Source organism: Buteo buteo, chromosome 11, assembly GCF_964188355.1.
Source record: "Buteo buteo chromosome 11, bButBut1.hap1.1, whole genome shotgun sequence".
Lineage (NCBI taxonomy): Eukaryota > Metazoa > Chordata > Aves > Accipitriformes > Accipitridae > Buteo > Buteo buteo.
In genome coordinates, this window is record NC_134181.1 from 29,545,691 (window position 1) to 29,570,866 (window position 25,176).

Below are 25,176 nucleotides of genomic sequence, written 5' to 3' on the forward strand. Positions count from 1 at the left end.
ATAACATACTTTTTTTTTTTTAAAGATTTCAGCTCTGAGCGCTCATTGCTTTTGCAGATGAGGCCCAAGCATGTCAGCTGAGGTGTTCAAAAAGCCCTTGGGCTGCACAGTCAATGCCTGGGTACTCGAGAAACCTCTGGAGTTCCCCACATCAGGCACCCGTGGTATGGGCTCTCCTGTCTTGCAGTTTCACCAGTGGGATAGTCCCCTCTTCCTGCTGGCCCCAGCACCCCGTCCAACCCATAACAAATGAGGCAGGTGCCCCCTGGTATTAACCATCATTTGTAAGCAGTGCTGGTGGCATTGCCTATAGTGTATCTGGATTTTTTTTTCTCCTTACAGGTTTCTTATTTGTTAATAGTTACCTGAGACTGTACATTTATTCCAAAGCTGCCATTGAAGTGTATCCAACCTCTTCAATAAGGCTCTAATTCAGAGTTTGGGGGCTCACCATCAGCAGATGCAACTTATCTTGACATTTTCCACTTAAGGAAGAGCCTTTCCAGTCCCAAGTACCACCCTTTTGTAAGTGCCATTGTCCCTGTCCAGTGGATTTGTATCTCCTCGCTCCCTGTGACTTAAACTAGCCTTTTATTTCAAATGTCTCCCTTTCCAGAAGGGATCACAATCACATGGGCTGAGCAGGATTTTGCCATTAGTGGGGGGTTTTCCTGTAAGTGTTCCCTAGCAGGATGCATTTCCTCTTGCATAAGCAGGCTGAAAACCCTCCGAAGCCACAGAAATACATCTGTTGGATTCTTGAGACAGATAAATCCTTTATAAACAGGAAAATGGGCAAACTCATGGTAACTCTTGTGACACATCATGATGGGAGATCAGAAAGAAATGGAATGAAAAGTATCACTGTGCAAGCACAGCTGACGGCATCCTACATTTCTAAGGTCCTTTTAAACACTGACACAAAGGCCAGTGGCTGAGCTGTACGGCAGGCATAGACAGTGGGAGACAAAGTTAAATGTTTGGTAAAATTCAGCTGGAAGTCACTTGACATTTGGGGGGGAAGAAGAGTTTTGAAGGCTCTTTCCTATATCGCCACCAGGATGTGTAAGATGCGGTGTGTCGCGGAGCAGGATCCAGGAGATCAGCGCAGTCGTAGATCTGTCAGCACTTCTATTGTAGTGGTCTTTGCAGGGTGTCTAACGCTTCTGTTTTAATTTTGCTGAGGGCTGTAACTCTGGCAAAATTTAAACTCCTTTCAACTCCTAGTTGTGAGGTTTTAAATCCTCCAAATTTGTACTTCACAAAAAAAAAAAGAAAATATTTCCTGTCTAGCAAGTGTATGGAGATCGTTCCAGCTCTGTAGCTAAGATTTAACAGCACAGACAATGATCTAATTAACTTCCTTTTTGAAAACTCTTGCTCCAAGTCTACTTCCTAAGAGTAAATCCCTAGCACAGCCCCATTAACCATGGATGCTCTTGCTTGCCTGCTCGGGTATTTCCAAAGTCACTTCCCAAGGGGCCAGGTCACGCTTTTGCATGTGTGATAGAGGCTGAATCAGTCTTTCCTTAGGGTGAATCATTTCAGATGTTGGTGTCTCACCTGACAATCCTACAAGTGGCCAACCTGGGAGCTCCTGCCTGCAGCTTGTCTCCACCGATGGCCACACATGGCCCTGCTGAGAGAATCTGTGGCAACCAAATTCAGCTGTGGTTTTCTTGCAGATGGTGGAGGAGGGGATCCTTTGCACTGCAGTATTGAGAAACAAATGAGGATGCTAAATGCCCTTCACATTTTAACAAGAGGCTGGGGTAGGGAGAAGATGACTTTTTTTTTTTTTGGTGCTCAGGATCAAGCTAACCCTGGTTTGTTTTTCACCTGCTCCCTTTCTGTGGTGTGCTGCAAGATCCACAGTCACTGCTCTTCAGAACTGCAGCCTGCACATTCCCCCCCCCTCCTCCTCTCTGGAGAGCAGCCAGATCAAAATGGCTGTGATCCAACGCCAAGAATCACTCCCTTTGCTATGGAAATGAGGACTTGGAGGCTGCTCACCATGTGTTCATCAGAGAGTTCCTGCTAAGGATGATGAGCTGTAGGTGGGGAAGAGGGCAGCGAAGGTGTGCTCGATCAAATCTGTTTGGAACAAATAAGGATATTTTTGGATACATCTGACTCTTTGCATTTTTTAAAAGTCATTTATAGAAAACCAAAAAATTACCCTTTCCATCAAATGGTAAAAATAAGGGAAATAAAGTAGTAGAATTTCACCATAGGATAAAGGGTGTTTCTCTTCCATTAGAGTGGAAGGGGTGGCAGACCTCCCAGTATCTGATATTTGAGATAAGCATTTTTTTGTGTGTGTGTGTGGTGTTCTGGTATTGATCAAGAGAAAGAAAGATATGATTATCCAAGCTATACAAATAATCCTTCTTCTTAACTATCATATCCACATTCCCAGCATTAAAGTGGACAAATTGCAAAACCCCTGGGTATAGGATACATTGACACCAGGCAATTTGCTGCGGGTTAACTCAGCAAGGCAGGTTTAAGCCTTTGCTTTACTTTCTTCTAAACCATCAGATTTTAATCTTGATGCACAGTGGGATGGGAACATTGCCCGTGGGTGAACAGTCACGAAAATTGACTGTACATAAAGCAGGGGACTTTTCCCTTCTCCTAGATGAGTTACGCACCCCAGGCAGATGAGTGAGTAGGGGTTTGCTGCAAGGTGTGCTTTCAAGAGGGAAAGGGCCAAGCTGTTTGCAAGCTTCCTGCGGTGTTGCAGCACGTCGGGTTTTGCAAGAACATCCCTGCTTCTTCAGGGTGGCCTGGTGTCACCTCTTCTGCCAGCGAGGGATGGAGGTGGCTGGGAGGAAGGGGGTGATGCTGCTCCTGCACGCCGCCGGCTGCAGGAATTGGAGCTGTGGATGCAAAAGTCTGGGCAGCGGAGCCCTGCCTGCCGTGCAGTGCCCAAACAGCTTACGGCTGGGAGGAGCCCTCTCGGGATGAAAATGTCTGACAGGTCTCTGAATGAGTCTACACAATAAATTAGTAACTGGGTGTGGAACTGCATTTTTTTATGATGTATCTTAATTGGGCCTCAGGCACCTTGATAGTACGGTGTGTTTCTTGTCTTTCGGGGATCTTTGAGTCGAAATTCACATTTTCTTTGTGCGTGATTCAGTGCGGCTGGGGCTCGGCTGGGAACATGCTCTAAATCCACCCAGGGACTGGGGCTGGTGCCCCTGGATGGAGCTGTGCCCTGCCTCATCCACCCACGCACCCTCCCTCCCCGCTGGGGACGGCCACGCGCGGATCCCTGGCGAGCCCACCAAGCCGCCTGCGCTGGCAGCACTCCACCTCGAGGCACGCCGTACCATCTGCTTCGGCAGAGTTTCTCCCATCCATTTTGGATAACTTAATCTCTTCCTTTGCCTGAAAACAAAACAAAAACCTGCATTGCATTGCAAGCGGAGCAGTTGCATTTCCCCCCCCCCCAAAAATGGGTGCACTTCACTGCCAGGTGACTAATTATCTGTCTCCTGTGCATAATGGTTTGCTCCTAATATTTCACAGTCCAATTGCATGAAAGGTACTGTCTGCCCTACTCCATCCAGGTGTAGAGCCGAACGTGAACTCTCAGGGTGTTGCTGTGCATTATGAGCATAAAAAGAAACCCGTGTCTGGATTTTGCACTCTTACCTGGAGTACGTACGTACTTGGCTGGAGCTGGAGAGCAGCTCCTGGTTTATGACTTCCCATTATGCTGCGGTGTCACTGGGCGTGTCCAGCGTGGAACAGGCCTTTTATTTGTGCTGTGAGTGAAATAGTTGGCAGAAACTGTATTATGCAATTCTATTAACATGTTAAGTACAGAGGAAGCCTAAGTTCATCTATAATATGACAGTAATCGTTACTAATTTATATATAGCTTTTTTCACGTGGACCTCTTAAGCACCCCAGGCACTCACAAAATCTTGCATTTAAAAACTGTTTTTTCTTCAGCTGCGTGAGTTCTTAATAAAATGGTGTTTCTGGCACTTCTGTAGCTTTGAAATGACAAGAGTTAATTGGGGAGATTTAACAGGACATCAGTATGGAAATGGTACCATGAGAACTGCTGCAGGGAAAACCCACCTACTCGCAACGGCTGGAAATAAATGCAGAGCCCTTCATGCCTGTGTCACCAGCTCGCAGACTTGGGGTCGTCGGTGGCTGAAAGCCATTGCCATCTGCTTGTCCCGTATGAAAGCTGTTGGTGGCCTCCACCCCACACCCGGGGACAGATACCCCATAACTGGTGCGTTTATTAGCTGTGTCTGCAGAGAAGCTGGCTCTTCCCTGAACAGGTAACTTGCTGACTGTGCCCCTTGGTCTGGGCTTTGCTCTTACCATCACACCGGTGACACTGATGGCACTTCCACCTTGGCAGCAGGTCCGTGTCAGCAGCAGCTGCCCAGGCTGGAGACGGCGCTGCTGTGGAGATGGCCAGTGCCAATTCCCAAATGCTTCAGCTGGACATGGCTGGGGGGAGCTGGTGGAAGACAAATACTCTGATTATTTTTTTTCTTATCTATGCGGAAACTGGAGTGTTTCACTTGATAGCTGTCTGTTAGGTTAATTGTAACATTTTTCTACTCTTCAGACATATTATGTGACTGCTTATTTGCCATCTCTGATGAGTGCTTTCCTCTAGTTACTCAGCTTTTTGTTGCTGTTCATTTATTTTTTTTTTAAACCTCCAAGACTACAAAACACCCATCATTCTGAAGTCTCTTTTTCGCTACGGTTTCATGCAAAGCCTTTGCAGTTAGAGACAGACGTACAACCTTTTATCACTTTTGCTGCAGACAGGCTGTGTAGAGGGAGTTGTGCTCAAGCCATGTTTGGAGTCTCTCACTTGAGAGCCTCAGGCTGGTGGGTCTGGAGAAGGAAGCTCTGTGAAGCTGAGCAGTTTTTCCCAGCCTCTGCATGTGCTTGGGGACCTACTGGGAGGCGAGATAGGAGGTGGACTCTGCTTATTTTTATTTTTTTAAATTTTTTTTTTGCTTTCCCTAGAGACTGGGGCAGAAATACTTTTCTCATATGTAAAAGCAAGATGCTGTATGGAGGCTTCTCGTTCTCCTGCGAGCACTGATTGAGGGAGAAAATCTTGTATGGTGGGAAAAGTCCTTCCCAGATGCAAGGGCTCCGTAAGGTTGCATGTGTGGAGGGCAGGACAGTCGCTGTCTTCCAGGTTTGGTGTTCGTATGTGGTGTTGTGCCTGTGTCTTCTTCCAGGGCTCGAGTGCTGGAATTTTCCACCCCAGTCTCTTTCCCTCTATTCTAACTCAAGCCTTCTTGAAAATTATTTTTCTCAAGAGAAGTGCTACAGACACACTAAGTTAATTTGAGTCATTAGCTTGTTTCCATTACTCCTTTCTGCCTAGGAAACTAATTTTATTATTTTTTAGTGAGATTTTGGAGTTAGAAGAAAGAAATGGAAGCTAGTGAACATGTGGAACCATTTCACAGGAACACCAGATTTTGAGAGCTTGCATTTTTATTTACATCTTCTAGACCCTGTCTGACTTGAAAGTAAACAAGTTCAACCCAAGACCAGATTTATCCCTGAAAATATGTGGAGAGTTGTCTAAAAACTGCTTTTAGGATTAGGAACTTCCTTTACCGCAATAAGAGAATACATTTACAATGGGAAAACTGATGTTTAACCGGCAAATTCTTTCTATAAAACGCCCTTGGAAGTGCAGTTCAGTTGTGTTTGGTGCAAGACAACCTGAAACTTTAAAAACCAAACCAAAACAAAAGGCAAAACTGGCTGAGAACTTAGCAGGTCTAAAGCAAGGTGCAGGAACAGTGAGTGAAACTGTATTTCTGTGTTGCTGGAAGCTGGGTGATGGTGCAGGCGAGAGGGTCCTGTCCCGTGGAGGTCCTTGGCAGGCATCTTCTGGGCAAGCAGGAGTTCCCTGCATCTGTAACTGATCTTCTTTTGACGTTCCTCTTCTCTGCAGACACGATGAGGCGAGTGGTACGACAGAGCAAATTTCGGCATGTGTTTGGCCAAGCGGTGAAAAACGATCAGTGTTACGACGACATCCGCGTTTCCCGTGTTACTTGGGATAGCTCCTTTTGTGCAGTAAACCCCCGATTTGTTGCAATAATTGTAGATGCTAGCGGTGGCGGAGCGTTCTTGGTGCTGCCTTTGCATAAGGTAAGTGCTTTTTGAAAGTTTCTCGCTATGACATGCTCAGCTTTGTTGTCATTTCGGCATTTGTTTATGAATAACATTAAGGCTGTGAAGTCTCTGCTGTGTTGTGACAAATGCTGCTCAGTAGTGCCATGTAAGAATCCATTTAATGTCTCTGTAATCAGTGTAATGTTTCCTGTACATGAAGCACAGTAAATAAGTGGTTTGCTTGACTAATCTGAGCCAATTTTTTATGGCAGAAGTTTTTACATAGACTCATACCCCTCATGAATCATACTCCTAATACTCTTTATTTATGATAGCAGTGGTCAGGTTTTTCCGCTGTTGGGGATTTGGCTTTCTGAGCTCTTCGAGTGTCACTTAATTCAGGAGTGCACCTGAACCTAACTACTTCTTGCAGCCCTGTATCAGATGGATGCGAAGGAGCGAGCTGGTTCCAAGAAAGGCATTTCCATGGGCCTCCTGGCCCTGGCATCTCAGCTGGTCTAGGCTGCTGCCAGCCCCTTCAGTTACTCTTTCTCTGTACGGTATAAGACAAGAATAATCTCAGTAAGAAAACAGCTCCTCCAGGTACCACCACAGGCGTCCCACAGTTCTCCCAGATCACAAGGCTGTGTCTAGGCTTTATTATACTTCAGCCAGATCTTGTTATCCCCTAGTACCTGACATACCGAGGAGAGGGGCTTCATCTGATCATGGGCAGGGAAACACCCCTTACATTATCTACTGTGCAAAATGCTGCTAAGTCTCCAATAAATAATCTTTCAGTGAGCCCATGTATACATTCTACTTCTTTCCCTTACGCTTTGAATTTATTTGTGGAACCCCAGGGGTGTGCTTTGCAAAATACACAGAAAAGTTAGGTTCCTGTCCGTCAGCCATGAGAATGGCCGGATCAAAGGTTTGGAAGGAGGCTGAAAAGATGGGTACAGAAGCCTTCCTGGCAGTACCTCTTACAATGCTGTGGTATAAAAGCACACAAATGAGCAGGAGCAGTGTCTCAGACTGAAATAAATTCCTGTTGCCCCCTGATACAGCATGGAAAAAATTACAGAGCATCTTTCTTTTACCCTTGTTGGAGGGCAGTGCTCTCATCTCCCTTTCTGATGCTTAACCAGCAAATTCTTGTGATGAAAGTCTTTTTCTGTAACATTATTTTCTTTGTGACCCTCAAGTTTCTCTTAACTATACACTTAAGATGTCCTCAGTCTGTCATCAGCCCTGTCCTTTTTTTCCTAGCTCCATTTGCAGATCTGCCCTGTTTATATATAGAAATAGTGACCAGAATTGAATATAGCATCCCACATGGCGAGTGCATTGCAGAACAGAGGCAGCGAGTTCTCACTTAAGCCTCAGTTGTGCTAAGCGAAGCAAGCCAAACCCTTAGCCTCCTTTAAATAGCTCTCCATTTTGCTATCTTATTAACAGCCCTTCTTTGCAAATATTCTGGTTTGCGGTCATCTTAGGGCCACGTGTCCTGCTCTTGCCCAAGCCACGCACGATGGCACAGATCTCGATTAGAAATTCCTTGCTCAACACAGCACGCAGTTGCACTCGTGTTGCATCATGGCACAATCAAACGCCGATGGCAGAGGATGCGCACCCCTCTTTTTCTCTTACTTCCCGGTGTTTTCTCAGTCCCTGGCAGAAATTCTTGCTAATTCTGAGTGATCTGGCCTTTTGAATTTTTAAGTGCCGTCTTACGTTTGGGTTTTTTTACGTTTATTCAGTTATTCCTCCTGCCCGTCTCTGTATTTGTCATTGCATTTGTGCCCTCAATGATGTTCCTGTCCTGTTTTATACAACTATTTAATATTCACATATGAGAAGGTTTCATGCAAAGCTTGAAGAACTCCGTTCCTGAACCCCCCAGCCTGACACGTTCTTTTGCAATGCAACACGTTGCTGGCTTTGCTCTAACCAACCAGTTCCTATGTTCCTCATTTATTTTTATAGCCTCGGCTGATGAAATTGTTCCTTCAGTTCCTTCAACACCCTAAAATTTTGATTTCTGTTTGAGCCCGTTTAGCAGAGGTATTCATTGAGTTCCCACAGCAAAATCCTTGCTGTTATATTCAGGGGGAAAAAAAAATAAAAAGGGGGTCAATTTTAAACCATGGTTTTGGTATGATTTTAAAATAAGCCATAAAAATACACTTGCTGCATTTCAGAGCCTTCAGGAGGCTGCCAGAGTCTGCAGGGAAAATGGCCCTCCTAGAACTTAATTGCATCGTGTCCGCTCGAATCCAGCACTGTGCGGGTCACTGTGAATTACTTCGAATGTGGCTTGACCTTCCGTGAGCGGTGAGCCGAGCCTGCGCTTCAAAGGGCCCGTGTAATCCCAGAAAAGCAGTTTTTACTCATTTTAAATGTCTTTTTCCTTGCCAAGTTTCAGCAGTATTGTGTTTTTGTTGTTGTGGCGGCGGGTTTTTTGCTGCCAGGCGGGCGGCTCCCGGCTCCCTCCCCGGCCGTGGGCAGCAGCTGGGGGTCGGGAGGCCGGGGCGGGGTCTGTGTGTGGTTTTGGGGGGGGCGGGATGAGCTCCCCGGGACCCCGCACCGAGCACCCATGTGCTGGGGAGGAGAACGCCGGGGTTCCCCGCCCCGCCCGCCCCGGGGCGCGCGCGCGCCCGCCCGCCCGCAGCCGTTCCCGCCGCAGCGGCACTGCGGCGGCCGCGGCTTTTTACCTTATATGGTCATGGCAGCGCTCGGGGCCGCCGGCCGCCGCCGCTCTGATTGGTGGGGGCGGGGACGCGGCGCGGCAAGTGCGCGGCCATTAACCCCTGCGCGGCCGCGGCCCCGCCGCGCCCCTCGACCTGCCCCTCTCCGCTCCCCAGCGCGCCGCTCCTCCGCTCCCTGGCCCCGCGGGGCGCACGGAGGCGGTGGGGAGGCTCCCTCCGGCAGGCCCCGGTGGAGAGGTGTGCGGAGACCCAGGGGGCTGCGTCCTCCCTTCCTCCATCCCCCGGTGCTCCCCGCAGAGCCCGGTGCGGAGCAGCAGCCGGGGCTGGTGCAGCTGAGCCGGGCGTGCTGGCAGTGGAAATGCTTTGTCTGAACTTCCTGTTTTCTTGCATGCACATGTGCAGGGTCTTTGCCAGGAACTCGCCATTCCCATGCTCCAGCAATAGCCACGGCCACCGTCTGAGTTGCTGAAAATTGCAATTCCCACAGGTTGGTTGGTCTGCAGAGAGATGGCCTCTGTTTGGAATGAACCACATATTTTTAAAAAGCTGTAACGTGTATCAGTTGGTGGTGTGTAGATGATAAAGAGTCAAGCTAATCAGCATTAACTGTACACACCAGGGAAAACACCAAAAACTTGCGTGCTTATTCTGAACTACAGGCTGACTGGTACTGAGCAAAGCGCTAGTGTAGAATATTGCCATTAAACTGGAAGCTTGCAGGCTTCTAGAGTTGATTTTCTTTGAGCCTTATCCCAGGCAAAAAAGCGGGTGCATGGGGAAGGAACCCCGGGATAAAACTCTTCAGTCAAGTGGTGCGTGCCTCAGCCTTTGCTGCTAGATTAGATGACGATTGCCTCCAGCTTGGTAAACGGTCGCTGTTGTTAGTGAATTAAGGAAGAGACGGGCAGGTAAGGGAAGAAGCGATTCTCCTGCTCGCATTCCCTGGAGATCTCAGGTAGGAGCAGGATGGGGGTGTGCTTGGTGGCTCTCGGTGCCCAGCTCAGCTGGCAGGTTGGTGCTTTCACAACAACGGTGTGCAAGGGCTGAGAGTCAGTCGTGCTGCCTTGTCCTTGCAGCCCTCCCGTGCTCAGCCTGGACGGGGCAAGTTGCTTGGTGTTCAGGTGGTGGTGGGCTTGTCATCTTGGCTTCCGTGCATCATTCCCAGCGGAATGAACTCAGCACTGCGGGTTATCCTCTGGGATGCTGTTAGGAAGGGCTGTGCTCCTTGCTGTGCAGTGGTCAGTGTGCTTGTGTTCCTTCAGATGACAGTTGAAACAGCAGGACAGAGATCTCCCTGACTCTGCTGTCAAAAGAGAGGTGTTGTGGGGGATCTACCTGCCCAACTCGATGGGTGATCCCTGTTTTACAGCCCAGATGAAAATTTTCTGGGTTTCTTGTTGTGTTGGGGAAGTGACATGCAAATACCTGGGTTTAGTGCATGGTTCTGATGCTGGGTCTACATTACAGCAGAACTGGATACAATTATTTTTTTTTTCCCTCCTTGAAAAATCTTCGCTGTTTGTATCTGCAAAGAAGAAGGTTGCTGCAAAGGGCTCCTTTTTGTTTCAGTTCATCTAGAAAGATGCCTTCAGCTGAAAATCATGTTATGTAAGGCCTTTAGAAGAGGCTTATTCAGTCCCCTTTGGATATACCTTTTATTAGATTTTCCATTTGTGTGCCTGACTTCATATTGCACTCCCTTTACATAGGCAGCATTCCTACAGAAGCTGTGATCAGATGGGTGCCCTGAGAGGCAATTAGCGTGTGGGTGGGTGAGTGCACACCTCAGGAATGATCTTCTTGAAGGAATATGTTGTTCTGCAAGTGACATGCCTTACTGTTCAACCATGGCATATGTAAGTTGTTAATCAGCTGTTCCAGATTCTCATTCCTCCAGGAAGGACTGGAAAAAAAAAATCATCCTTTTCTAAATTGTGTGTAAAATAAAATAAGGAGGTACTGCTGTGATGGGTTCATTGAGCCCTTCCAGCAATTTTAGGTGGAGTGTGGATGGAAGAATATGAATTAAAATGAGTTGTTGTTGTCTTGACTTTGGCTGCCATGGAGCCCCTGTCAGTACTAGTGCTGTGGGTCTTATTCATAGCAGTGTCCCTGTGAGAGAAGTTGGCAAGGTTGAAGACTAGGAAGGGATATTTCCCCTTAAATTTTGGTCAGACTTCCACGCAGCTCCAAGTAGTTTTGAATGTTGGGTGGAGGTGATGAAAATTCAAGACAACTCTGCAACAACTGAATAAAAAAGCAAGACATTGGTGTTTTTTAAAGATCTGAGTTATCTTGTGACTAGTGGAACTGCTAAAACCTGGTTTCTTGCAGATTTTTCCTATATCCACTCTGTATAGAGGAAATGTTCCCCAGCTCCCTTACACATCCTTTCTCTCTTGGCCCATCAGCACGTGCCCACCTCCCATGGGTGCCTCACTAGCCCAACTGGGGTGCCTGTGCCACTCAGGAGGGATGTGGGCTTGAGTTATAACTGCACCTTCCCTCATGGGGCACTAATTTGGATTTCTTTCTTTTATTTCACCTTAGATTTTTCTCTAAAGCTGATTTTAAAAAAAACCCAAGGTTTATATTTATCACTGTCAGTTTGATTCCAATGGATCATCAGATTCTAGTGTACTAGGAAAGAGAGGGCAGGCAGTGTGGCTAATAAATCTCACTTCTCTAGGAAAGCAAGCAGCAAATGCTGTCCCCTGCCTTATGGTCAACCAATGGTTTGTACTGATATTGTTGCAGTTTTAAGGCTTTGTCCAATAATGAAAATGGAAGGTGTGCTTGATAGTTTTGTCTGCAAGCAGGTATGAAAAAGAGCTCGTTGCACTTGGAGAGCACTACGCGTGATCACTACGCGTGATCACGGTCTGCCTTCCTGTCTATGCAGTGGTTAAAATGGAGTGTAAGGAGTGGAGTAAGTCCTCAGAATTTGTGTATTTGTCCAATATTCAGATGAAAAATAATGTTGCTCTACCAGCAGCATGAATTTGAGTTGTTGTCTCCATGGTGTAATGTCACTGGTTTGTGTAGGATACAAACATACATGCACAAACCATACATACACGCACACTTACAGCAGGGCTGCAGGTGGGCCTGAAATGGAGAGTAAAATCCTGGTTTAGCTGTTTAAAACTTCCAACTAAACTGAGATCTTGGAAGTCCAGGGACAAAATGAGTTCAACAGAAATGGTTGGAACAGCACAGCTTCTTTCCTGGGATCTGTCCAGACTTTCTTCTGTCTCCTCCTTCCCTGTCTGCATTTTTACTGGTCCCAGTTTGTTTTGCTGTGGCCGATGCTGGAGTCCTGGATTGCCCCCAGCTCTTGGGGATGAGTGTGTTTGTGTGACGCGAGGCTGTTATTCCCCATGGATCCTTTCCGGGCACTGCCTCCTTGTGCAGCAGCTCTGCCCATTCTGGATGGGTGCTCGTCTTCCACCGCCCCCTGAACTGCAGCTGGGTTTTACCACTTTATCCCAGAACCCTAAACTTTTAGGACACGGATTAGTTTTCCTTCAGTTGGAAAGGTAGTACGGGGAATTGACTGCTTTTGAAATCATACTTTAGGGATGGAACAAAAGAGCAACTCTGTATCTTGTTAATTTTAATGTAATTTCTGGGCAACAGGTCTCCTTGTTTTGAATCTCTGCATCTTCTGCCCGAAGGGCTTCCTCAGCTGAAAGTTAGCTGAGGCTGAAATTTGGTTTTGAAATGTGTTTAGAGCTTTCCTTTAGAAATAGGGATGGACATTAGCTGAAATGCTGGAGCTCTGCTGCACACCCAGCTCCGAGTGATAGGAGTTAGCAGTTCGGGTTGGGTTTTGGGGGGGTGGTTTGCGTTGGGTTTTTTTCCTTTTTTAAAGCCAGCACGTGAGTAGCTGATTGTTGCAACTAATTCTGCGAAGGATTCTGCAGAAAAAACGTACCCTTTTCCAGTGTAAAGCATCCTGCAGTTGCAACCAGCTCTTATGTCTCTGTTCTCTGGTCAGCTGCAAGCACCCGCTGCAAAGGATGGAGTCCCCCAGCTGCTGCAGCTCCTCTCCCAGCAGTGAGAGACGAACCTCACCATTGCTGCCTGCTCCACCCGGCTGCCCAGATGCCTGAAACCCTCCAAACTGTGCTTTGAGTTGCGATGCCAAATCTGCTGGGGCCACGCAGTGCCGCGGTTTTCAAAGCCCTGCTCTCGCTGCTCAGGCAGGGTTGGCTTTGTGCAGGATTCCTGTCTGTCACCGCGTTTTTCTTCCCTTCTCTTTGTGCATCCATTTAGGTCTGGGCACTCCGGAACAAGGACCTTTGTCTCCATTCTGTAGCAGCCTGTAATGTCTACTGTAATGTCACAGCCCTGCAGCTGTCAAGGTGATAAAATGAGAACAGGAGCACTGCTGAGGGTTTCTTGGAGGGCACAAGCAATGTTTGTAGTGGTCTAGTTTGAAAGCGGTATGTAGTTATGAATGCCTTAAAGTCTCTTATTGCATGGCATTACAGGAGACGTTTTGGGAGTAACACTTTTCATAATCTTCCAAATTAGTTATGGATGCCTTGATTGGTTTGCTGGGTGACTAATGTCTATTTGTCATGGTCACGAGAGCGCAATGCACTTTCGTTACATCCTTCTGCAGTTTTTTTTTCCCCGACTGCCTCCTGCATGACCAGCTGCTGCAACCAGAGGTGGAGGTTCAGTGGCCAGAGCACATTAAACTTCACTCAACTGGACTTTGTGAAACTTGAGTTTGTTGTAAGGAAAATGCACAATTTAGCTAAGAAAAAAGGAGTATTTTTCTCTTAACAGAGAAAAGGTACTAGTCAGTTTGTATTTCATACTTTGCAGTTGTGACCTGGTTTCCTTCCTCAAACTTCTGCAAAGTAAGGGGGGGGGAATTGCTTTCGCTTGTGCAACTTGATGCCACTTCCCCATTTTAAATGGTGATCTTAATGAGCAGAACTATGGGTTGGGGGAAGCAGCTGTTCCCAGTGATATTTTTACCATAATCCATGAGCTGTTTCCTGCAACCAATTGCCCTTTTCTGGTAGAGAAGCAGTTGTAAGACAGTCAAATTAATTCATAAAGCTACTGCTTTTAGGAACAGTTTTCCTGTGCCACTTACCTGTCCCTTCTGGATTTAATGACAATTTTTTTTTCTTCTCATCTGTCCTTTTTTTCTGATCTGGGATACGTGAAATCACTAAATGAATTCCATTTGGTAAGGTCAGCTTACCACCTGCTGAAGGACCCGAATATTGAGTGTGCTTCTAGTCAATGCCATCCAGCATATTAATAGTAATCCTCAAGTTCACCTTTTTTGGCTAACTTTTTATAAAATACAACTCCGAGTTTCAAAAGCTGTTACTGTGATGTGTTGCTCAACAGAGTCGTAATGGATTATGAGAAGGATTTAATTTCTTGAAGTCGTACCGAGTTAATTTTAAGCTGTGTATCAGCACTTGAGATTTATTTTAAATCCTTAACTAATTAAAAGATTACATTTTAAAAATAAATAAATCCCCAAACCTGGGAGTATTACGGTAACATGAAAACACACCCATTTGGCAGCAAAGTTGCAAACCTCATGGTGTTCTTGTGGCAGAGGCATCTATTTTAGAAGGAATTGTATTTAGAAACATTGGATTTGGTAATTTTACAAGCTGGCGTTTTTTTAATACCCTACTGCAGGCTTCCTGGTCTTTCCCTTTTGGCAAAGCCCTCCAAATATTGTTTTTAAAGCTCTTCTGTGCACAGCTAATACCGCACAATGCCAGGAATAGGAGTCCCCTACTCCGGAGAGGGGAGTGCTGCTGGGAGGAGGAAGCCTGCGGTGTAGCCTGCATGGCTCGTATTTGCAAAACTGGCTTAGAGAGGTGGTGAAGTAACACACTTGAGTTAAAAAACTACTCCTTTCTCACCCTGCTGGGTGGTTGAGGCGAAGGTGTACTGGGTCAGGCCCTGGGCTGGTGACAAGGGTTGTTGTCCTTCAGCAGCCCGTTCAATCCCCTTTGAAGGGTTATGCTTTCTAATAAAAGTGTTGGTTTTTTTAAAGTGGAGCAGATGAAGTGCATTTAGAAGTGTTGCTGAGGAGAGCTCTTGCTCTTTCTTATGTGTTCAGGAAAGCACAGTGGCTTCCTCTCCCCTGCAAAGATGGTTTTGTGTCTCTGACCACAAGTCAGTAGCTTCTCTGAAAGTGGTGGGACTTCTAGCCGAACTGCAGCTTTGAGCAGCGCTGCAGCCTTTTGGCCAGTAAGCCCTTCTGTCCATTTACTTCCTTATTTATTCTCATTTTGCTGTTTTGACACTATTCTTCGTGGACCCTAGTGAGCAGCTGAGTTGGTCCTCTCGTGCAGTAGTGCCGTGCCCAAGTGTAGAAGTTGATGGTGCTGGGCTGTGCATCTCCCCTGGCATTGTCTTGCTCTGCCAGATCCTGGGAAGCTGCTGTGTTTGCAGGCAGTGTGACATCTCCTTCTCTTGTTTGTACTGTGCTTGCTTGGTTTTGTAAATTTTTTGTGAATAAATATGCTTGAAGTTATTGCATCCCCCACACTGCTTCTAAATAACATCTCATTTTCCCCATCCTTACTCTGTCTGTTCCCTTGTTAGAAATGGTTTTTGTATGTCACTAGCCACATCCAGGCGGGAAAAGGGTGCACTTTACAGATGATGCAGATAAGCATCTATTTACCTGTACCATGGTGCAAAGATATTTCTGCTCAGTTTGGTTTAACTTCCCCTTTGTGCATCTGCGATTTCTTCTTGATCCAGATGGCTCTGGCCCAAGAAATGCATGCTGTCCTTGTCCAAAACAGCTGCCCCTGTGCATCCTTCTCAAGTTCCTCAGCTTGATGACAAGACTGAGTTTTATTCTAGCTTGGTGGCAAGACTGAGCTTTACTCTAGCTTGCTGCTTTGCCTGCCAAGGGAAGGGGACTTGGTCCCCCGTGGGAGCTGGAAGCCGGTGGCTGTGCTGGTCCCTTCTGCTTTCAGGCATTGGGAGCTCCCTCTTGCCACGGGCTCACATGGAGCCTCCGTCATCTTGTTTTCCTCGCCGCCTTCGGAGCACTGCCGTTTAGTGACCTAATGGAAGTACAAGATAGCTGGTTTAAAAAATGAGCTCCGTTTTAGGTGATCAAAAGCAGGCGGTGGGGTTGCCTGGTCCCTGTGGTCAGCTGGCTGTCACAGGCAGTTGGCTGCTGCTGCTCATGCTGTTCAGGTTCATCGTGATCAAAACTGAAAGGTGAAGTTTGTGGTTTAATTTGTTCAAATTGAATTCCCTCCCCTTCCCCCCCCCAGTAATAAATTACTGTAAAAACTCTAAACTAAACTGACAAGCACTCGTGCAGCCTGCAAATAATTACCATAGGCTCCTCTTCAAGGATTACTCTGAGCCCTGCCTAGGAGCAAGAACAGGTAGTCACTGACATCTCGTGGTATTAGTCGCATTTTTTATTTTGATTTAGGTCTATATTTGTATTTAGCCTGTAATGTGACTTCTGAAATACATTCGTGCGCATATGCTCTGGATGGTTCTTTTTTTAATTAGATAAATTAAGATGGATGGACTATACGTGTCAGTTGGATGTATTAATTTTTTAAATCCTATTTCACGTTATGGCATCCAAGAGGGATTACACAGACTTTAATTTTTGAATGTCTCGTTTATGGCTTTTCATCTACAGCACTTTTAGTAATTTCAAAAGCATTTGAGTCACTGAGTGTTTTTTTGAAACCTAAATTTGGCCATTTAGAAAATAATGGTTGTTTTGTTTCTGTAACTTAAGTCTGTTTGGATCTGTATCTTGTTTTGTTGCTAGTAGAGGTCTTCAGGTCAGTAGTCTTCAAAAGCCAGTATCCAGCATTATTCTGTTTCTTTGTATGTAAGACAACGCTGAATAGGAACAGCCTTCTGCATGGAGATGGGTAGGAGGCATATATTAAGAGGTGTCACCTCCAAGGTTGGGGAATGTTACCACCGAATGGCAGAAGTGAAATGCCAGCCATTTCTTCTGCGTGTCTAAACATGAAAGAAGACGACCCCATCCCAGACCTCTCCTTCCTGTCTCTCTTCTCCTAACGCTCATGAAAAGGCCATCGCAGCATTCCCTGGAAACAAAACCCCTCAGAGTGGGACCCAGGTTCTGGCCCTGGAGGAGCAGGAGTCTGCTGCTCATCCTGCCACTGGCTTCCCGTGTGTGCAAGACTTGACCAAGAGCGATAACGATGATTAGCTAGAGTGATTTTTATTTCCTTTCACTCAAAGGGTATTTGGTGCATCAGCAGCTTGAAGGGGTCAGGCGCTTCAGGATAGGAAGGGGCTCCATCAGCAAAATGTAGACCCAGTTGCCAAAGTTGGTGTCTGCAACAACTGTGTTGGCATTGCTAGATTTGTCTCAGTTAAGTGGGAATATCTCATTAGCTTGTTTTCTTGGAAAGTTTGTCTGTGTAGTGAGCTTGACTTTGGCAGCGTGCTGGTGGCCATGGTCCTCTGGCCATAGAGAGGCAGGTATGGATTGGGGGGGGGTGGCTGTGGCGGTCTGCGTCAGCAGTATTTATTCCTGAAAACAGTATTTTACTCTGTACAACTGTGTCCTAAAAACTTTCGATCTAAACAAAATACTTCTATGATGAAAACAAGCAGACTTGGTAAATTCAATGACCAGCAACACCCTTCAATTAAAATTTTGGCTTGGTTATCTTTAGCTGTCGCTGGCCACCATTGTGAAGCACAGACAAAACCAGAGCTTTACTGGTCGAGCAGAGCCCTCTTCCCAAAATGTTGGGGACAGACAAAGGTACGGTGTCGCAGCAAATGCTGAGATATGGGCAGCAAAGCGTCCCAGCATCCAAGGGGCAGCAAAGCCCTCCTGTGCCGAATGTCTGAAGCCTTTTCTTGCGCTTTTGGGAGTTTCCAGCTAGTTGGTGCTGAAGAAGAGAGTTGCTGGTTTGTTTCTTCTACCGATACACGAGATGATTCAAATTTCATGAAATTGTGAATCCTTGAAGAGTTAATGGAGAATTGGGAAGCATCTTCCTCCGCTCTGAGATGTGCTCTGTGCTGTCTGTGTATTACAGCTCTCTTTCTTGTTTCCCCCCTTCAGACAGGCAGAATTGACAAGTCCTACCCAACAGTGTGTGGCCACACAGGACCGGTGCTGGACATAGACTGGTGTCCTCATAATGACCAGGTCATCGCCAGTGGCTCTGAGGACTGCACTGTCATGGTAAGAGTATTAAATTTGTCTTGCGCAGTGGGGTTTGCTTCATGCTCAAAATGCTGCTGCAAATGACACTTGTATTTCTGAAGATATCTCCTGTTCTGACACTGAGGATAGAGTCCTTGCTGATGTGAGAGTGGTCGTGGGCATTCTGCACATTTTGTCTTGGCTTACAAAATGATGCTTTGTTGGCTGCAGGACCTAGCTAAAAATTGGAGCAAAAATAGAAGTGAGCTTTATTGCCTGCAAAACAACAGGATTTGGACTCTCACAATTGGTACTTTCTTCTCACATTACTGTTTGAGGAGGTGCAACCTCAGACTTCTGAGAAGAATCTCTTCAGCACTGAGATGGTACTTCGTGTAGCAGACTTGGCCTGTGTCTTCCTGACTTTGTCTTCAATTGCCCTTCCATTTTTCCTTCCCCTGGGGATTTATCTGATGTTTGGGAAGAGGAAAGGGAAGAAAGAGTGCCTGTCAGTGGTGAGGTGTTTTGATTTGTAGTGCTTTGCAGAAGACAGAGGTGGTTCCTTACCTCAAACATCCGAATGGATGCAGTGGTGGTTGTTGCGAAGAGGTGGGGACTGGAGAGAAACAAGCCCATCATCAGGTTTCAGAATTGCTTCAGCCCTTGATTTAAGGGTGACACGTTAATTTTTTCCTGTATCTACAGGTTGTAAGTAGATGTCAAAAGGGTTTTTTTTAATAAATAAATAAAAAATAATCCGAATTCTGCACCTGCCAACCTTGATCCTGAGACCTATTTTACCTCAGTCAGAGCCCGCTGAACAATAGACGACCTTGCTCCATGATGGATGTGGAATCCTGTGTATGCAAACACAGCAGAATAAGTGAAAGAAAATCCTTGTAAGATGAAATAATGCCAAATAACTTCAGTGATCTTTGGCCATATTTAGAAATGCTGTAGGCTGAATGTTATATTGAAATCTTATTATAGATCATGTCAGATAAATTCCTTTGCTTCTGTTCATCGTTAAAATGTTTGGGAGGGGATTCATCCCAAGAGGCTTATCCTGGGACAGCTCTTGCCTGTGATCTCTCAGTCTTGGAAGCTGAAGCATGTTAACAAAATGTACTATATTTAATATTAAACAAAACAACAAGCTTCTGTGTTTGCAACATTCACTACTGGGCTAGAACTAAGCTTTGAAGGATGGAGGACTGTTCCTCCAGGAACCAGGATCCAGAAGGGCTGCGAGTCGCAAGGAAAGGTTTCCGAAACACGAGCATCAACAGAAGTGGGCAAAGCTAAGGTCTATAGCTGCCTTCTTGGAGGCAAAATAAGTCTCTAATCCAAGTGCAATGAGAAGTATGTTGTGAGGCTCCAGGGGGATTGAATTATGTAGAAAAACCAACAGTGTTCAATTACACGTTGTCCAAACGCTCCTAATGTAGACACAAACTGTCTGCGAGAATCTGAGCCTACAACTGCACAAACAAGCTCCGCGGGGTGTGGGTTCACAGTAGGTTGTCTACTCTGCGGTTGCTGCTTATCCACACACACTGGAGCAGGGGGTGAGCTTCCCCTCTGTCCCTGGAGGCAACACACATGTGGACAGGCACTGTGGTGTAGCTGGCTGTGAGTTTGCACACTCGTGTTCGTGTATGGTACCTGTTTGTGTGACCGTGTCTTGAGTGGAAGGCAGCAAGCAGCTGGGAGGGTGAAATAAGTGAGTCCTTGCTGCGCTTGAAGGAACAAGCATACACAACTCATGATTTGGAAGATGTTAGGTGCATGTTAGCTGGAAGTTTGAAATGCAGTGAAGCTGAGTGCCAATAGTAGCAATGAAGAAAGCAAAGTGGACTAGCTAAGTCTTAAGTCAAATCTCCTGTTGAGTATCACATAACTCCTGATGGGAAATGATGTATCCCAAATCATTTGGGACAGTTGTTAACTGGGCTGGACAGAGCTAGAGTATGTCAGGAACAACCCTGGACTGGACTATTTGGAAACAAACTGCATGAGCAAATGAGCCTTCCCATTTTTAACTGCTTTTCTGTCCTGGCACGGGTAATTTAGCATCCTGTTTTCTTTGCTTTTCTTCAATAAAGGTTTTGGAGTCCTGCTTCCTGAACAGCCTGTCACTGAATAAACTCGTCTTACTTTAAAGGATATGTGGCTGTTCATCAGCTCTGAACTCTTCATTAGCCCATGTGAAATGAGAAAAAGTGATGTGGTAGAGGAAATCACGTGGCTTTCCACAGAAGTGCCAGCTGCTTTTAAAAAAATACCTTATGTTTTTAAAGACTATCTGTGCCTTGGCACTCAAGGATTTAGGACCTTACCCTCCGCCACAAAAGATTTCATCAACGTCAACTAGATACGTGTTGAGGGACAGAGCATGGCTTTGAGATGCTATCTAACCAACGTCTCTGGGATGATGAGGGCTGATTTCCTAGAGCCATAACTTTGAACTGCCTGCAGCCTTTGCGTTGCACTAGGAAGGTTAACTCGGCCCCTTCAAAAGCTAGAAGCGTTTTCATGTAAATACAACCTCAGATTTGTAGAAGGTGGAAATACCCTGTGAGCTGCATATAAACCTTGAACCTTTGAGATCCTTAGACTAGGGGTTGAAACAAGGGACTGGGAAAGAAGACATCTTTCTCTGATACTGCTGGGCTTTGTAGCTTGGACAGCCTTAGAGGCTTAACTGTTTGTATCTGCATCGAGATTTTTCTGATGAAAGACACATGATCTGACAGTTTCAGGTGATATGCTCCTTAATTTTGCTGTCACATCTGATGCACTCAGAAATTATCTGGAGGTAGAGAAGAAAAAGATGGTGGGGGGCAATGCTTGGCACAGCTCACCCTTGCAAGACCACCTTTGTGCAGGTAACGGTGCCAGTGGGTATAAGCACATGACTGTCTGATCCCAGCAGAGGGAAGAGTAGAATGGACCCCTCCAGAACACGGCCTGCTTTCTTCTCTGTGGGAGCGTAGGCTCGTGGAGGAGCGAACGCTCTTCCTTCGTCCCACGCTGGGTATTCCTTGGGGCACGCGTTGGCCTCTGTCTCCTCCTGCCTTTGCCAGTTGGAGTGTGAAGCCAAGAGATTCCTTTTGAGTTGGCAAATACAAATCGCTTGAAGAGGTTTGAGATATAATGACATACTTGTCGTCTGCAAGTGTTGAAGTATTTCCTCTTTGTGCCTTGTTCTCAGTTCTCCAGAATGTGGCCGATTTCATATGTCCAGTGTAACACAGGAGCCCTAATCAGACAAGTGGTGCGATGTAGGTAATGGCAGCAGCCTCCCTGCCCCATTTGCTTGTTTCTTGCTGAATTTCTCACGTCTTTCGCAGAAGAGCGGGACAGGGAGTCCCCATCTCCTCTGCTCTGACTTGTTCTCAGAAAGATTTCCTTTAAAACACCATGGTATGCAGATACCTTCTGTGGCCTCTTCTGGTGTTCTCTTTGAAGAATTGTTATCTTGTGCCAACAAATAAGGAATTACTTAAATATACACGCTTGATGTTGAGCTGAATGACTGTAATGTACTGCAGGTTTTTTAATTCAGCTGGAAAATGTGATTGTATAAATGCTTGTAGATGGTATCAGAGGGCCTTTCTCAGATACAGAAAATTTGCTTCATCAGAAGGTGAATACTAATGAGTTTGCATGTAATAGCCAGAGTAGAGTTCATTTCATTGAGCAAATTGTTTTAAAAATTAAACCAGAGCCCTTGCAATGACCTGCAACACCAACCTGTTAGCAGACAGTTAAGACATGGTACCGGGACAGGATGAACCAGGACCAGCTAGCTGTGGAGAAGGTCTTACAGCTACAAAAAATGGATGCACAAAGTGACTTTTCCTGCAGTGATACAAGAGCAGGGAGGTAGATAAAACCTAGGGCTCAAACTCATTTGTTTCCTTATGTAATTTGAATATAGGAATTGATGTTGTTTCTAGAAATTGACTTAATCTTCTCTGCAGGTTGGTGCAGAGCCAAAAGAGACAGTTTTTGACTCTCTTTAAAGGGTATTAAAAAAAAGTGCTGAAAAAGTTCGCTTTGTTTTCTTTCTCACATGCTGTTTGTGCAAAACCTTTCCCTCCCGCTCTTCCTCTGAGACCCAAACCTCTACACCACTGTGGCGTGACTTCACTTCCTCGATCGCAAACAAACCAGCCATGTTAACTTAAAAAAAAAAACCCATGAAACAAAAAAAAACCACCCCAAAACCCCCACAAGTGGGAGAGTTGACAAACGGTTACTGATGTCCCCTTAATCTTGCAGTAGTTTAAGGTTTCCTTTGTGTACTCATCTTGAGTCCTCACCTTCAGCAGGCTGAGTCCTGCATCTGAAGCCAAAGTTCCTTAATTTTGCCCTGTGACTCTAATTTCATCCCACGCTGAAGACAGGCACCCCACCCTATGCAGGAATGAGTGGGCCAGGTCGCTTGGGAGCATACCCTGACCTTTCACACTCCTAGCTTTTTTTTTTTTTTTCTTTTGCAATACCAAGCAGGATTATTAGGTCAATAGTTTCTGTAATCTGCAGAGGATTACACAGGTCTGCAGCTGCTGTAAACTATAGGGGCTCTCCCTTAAAGAAAAAAGTCTGTCTGTCTTCCAGAGGCTTTTAAAAAATCCTTTTCATTGGTATTTTGCCTCTAATGCCTCCCTTTCCTCTCCCACCCCATGCACTCGCTGGCTCACTTTTAAATGTGTCCTGGAGTTTTTTGGCATGCAAGTTACTTTGCTACAAAGCTGCGCTTGCACAGAAGGATCCCTGCGCTGTTCCCAGCTGAGACAGTGCAAAAGAGAAACGGGGATCTTGGGGACCTGGTCCCTTTGCTCCAGCTGCCTGTCAACAGGGAGGAAGGTTGCCTGCTGCTGCAGGTGTAGAAGCTGCTCTGACCCTGCTGCTGCTGTCCCTGCATGGCTTGTCAGCAGCCCATGCTTGGCCCAAAAGGTTGTGCTGCTCCTGGGTCTTTTTGTGAAAAAATTCCATTTTCAAAGCTTCTTCCCCAAAGAGAGTGAGGCTGAGTGAGTTGGGACAGGCCACTTTATCACACCATTTCTCTCAGGGGAAGAAAAGGCTGTGTTCATCACGGCTTGCCTTTTTTAGGGGCTCCTGAAGACTCTCTCTGGCTCCCTGCTTAATCCTCGCTGTAACATCGACTTGCATAGGTCAGTCTTGGCTGTCGTGGCCTTTTCATTTAGTGGAGAAGTGGTTTTGCTGGTTTTTCTTTCTCATCCCCACGTCAGCTGTGCCCCAGCATCTGGCTGCCAGGCAGAGCTGTCAGACCCGAGCTGCTCGTGTCGAGCATCCTCTACCCCTGCACCAGCGTCACCTAATGCTCTGCTGGGCACCTCCCGTATCTCTGCTTCAGAGCCCCTGGCTCTCCTGCATTGCCTTTTCTGCTGGGGTCTTCCAACTCTCATGTTCTCTTTCCAGCTTTCTTACTGGTTTCGGTAATACCTGTTTTCTGCAGCGTTGCATCAGCGCTTACAATTGCGGGGGGTTTGGACATGGTTCATCTGAGAGACCTGCATACAGTTATGACATCAAGTGCAGGTACTGGTTTTAGCAGACTGACATTAAAGTTCCCCTGTCAGCAGACATCTTTTAAACTGTTGCTATTGTCAGGTTGTTATTCCCTGACTGGCAAGAAGAAAGCTGCTTCTATAAAAATTAAAAGCTTTGTAACCCAGTTTTATTGTGTAATGAGCAGGTGAAATGATTTGTTGCAGTTCGCAAGGTGTGTTGTGTTTCAGCACAGTCGTCTGAGAGCATGCTGCGGCTGCAGTCACTAGCAAAACTGGTGTGGAATTGAATGTGAACAGGATGACATCCTGCTTCTCCAAGCTGAACGCCTCCAGTTTGCAACCCAATTTTTAAAATGTGATTGCTGGTAAAAGCCTCAGTTTATGTCATCTTGTTGGTAGCCCTGTTCTATCAGGCAGAAAGAGCAAGAGGGATTTGCAACACTCGCAGAGAAATTCTTTGCTGAGGTTGTGTGCCCGTCGCAGGTCATTCCTCCTGGGATGCTGATGGTGCTGGGAGGGACAGTGCCAAGAGCTGCATCGGTGAAAAGCGAAATAATTTTAGGGTTATTTAGGGGTGAGCTGGTACACGCTGAGAATTTTTGCATCTCAGAGGTTTTTATTTGAGCAGCTGCCATCCCTGTGAGAAGGCAGAAACTGGGATTAGTGCAAAAATCCATGTTGCCCTTACACATGTCTGTCTGCCTCGCTTCCGAAATCCGCTCAGCTCGCATCTGCTGGCTCTGACAGCTTGCTTGGGCATCGTGGGCAGGGTCTGGCCAGACCTATTCTCTAACTCCAGAAAAAGCAAACAATAGAAGGCGAAGCAAATGTGCTCTAATGCTGCCACCTATCTAGAGGTAGCTATAATTGCTTACTGATGGGCTTTCTATTTTAATTTTTTAATACACTATATGTAGGTCAAATTCAGTTCAAGGATGATTGTCCAGTGCTGAATTGCAGGAATAGTTTTGTAGGGCTGATCCTGCCTTGGGGCATGGGGTGATGGGTTTTGTCTCTCCAGTCCCTGGTCCCTGCCAGTTGCAGAAGCTGCCTTCTTCAGTGCGTAAACCTGCTCTGACTCCATGGCTGGAATTCCGGTGCTCTGCAATCCTTGGGGGTCTGTTCCTTCTCTTGATGGCACTTTCCTGAAGATGCTTGCAACAGAAGGGTTGTGTAACTAAGCAGGCAAGAAGCAAACAGGCAGTTCGCTGCATTCGAAGGTAGTTTCTGCAATGCTAACTTGCGTTGTTTTAACCTTTGCCAGGACCAAACTGCTCTTCCTCAGTTAAATGGCATCTGAAAGGAGGCTCTAAACATAATGTGAAAACTAATTGCCAGTATTTCTAAAGAAATAAAAAGCAGGCGCCAGTATAGCAGCAGTATTGTCCCTCTAAGGGACAAGCATAATTTGAAAAGACAGCAGCTTGTTCAGATGGAATTTGAGCTGCAAGGCAAATTTTTTTTAATCCATCTTAGGCAGCATCTGAGATGAATGGATCTCTGGACACAGCAATAACAGGGTGTTTGCAGCATAAGGAGCTGGTGGTTATGTGCTGGCAGCATGAGCTAGGAAGGATGTTACGCACAGATCAGCTGAAGGTTTATTGGT

The 25,176-nt window shown here is 46.1% G+C and overlaps 1 protein-coding gene across 4 annotated transcripts in view; it reads left to right on the forward strand.

The window, feature by feature from the left end:
* Nucleotides 1-25,176, forward strand: part of CORO1C (coronin 1C) — a 54,581-nt gene that overhangs the window by 19,115 nt on the left and 10,290 nt on the right. For 3 of the 4 annotated variants that reach the window (XM_075041191.1, XM_075041195.1, XM_075041194.1), the window contains exons 2-3: nt 5,972-6,171; nt 17,941-18,063. In XM_075041191.1, the coding sequence (XP_074897292.1) occupies nt 5,977-6,171; nt 17,941-18,063 (318 nt within the window). In that variant the 5' untranslated portion in view covers nt 5,972-5,976. Of the gene's footprint in view, nt 1-4,389; nt 5,198-5,971; nt 6,172-17,940; nt 18,064-25,176 lie in introns of those variants that run through there. The other variant, XM_075041193.1, reaches the window with a different exon arrangement.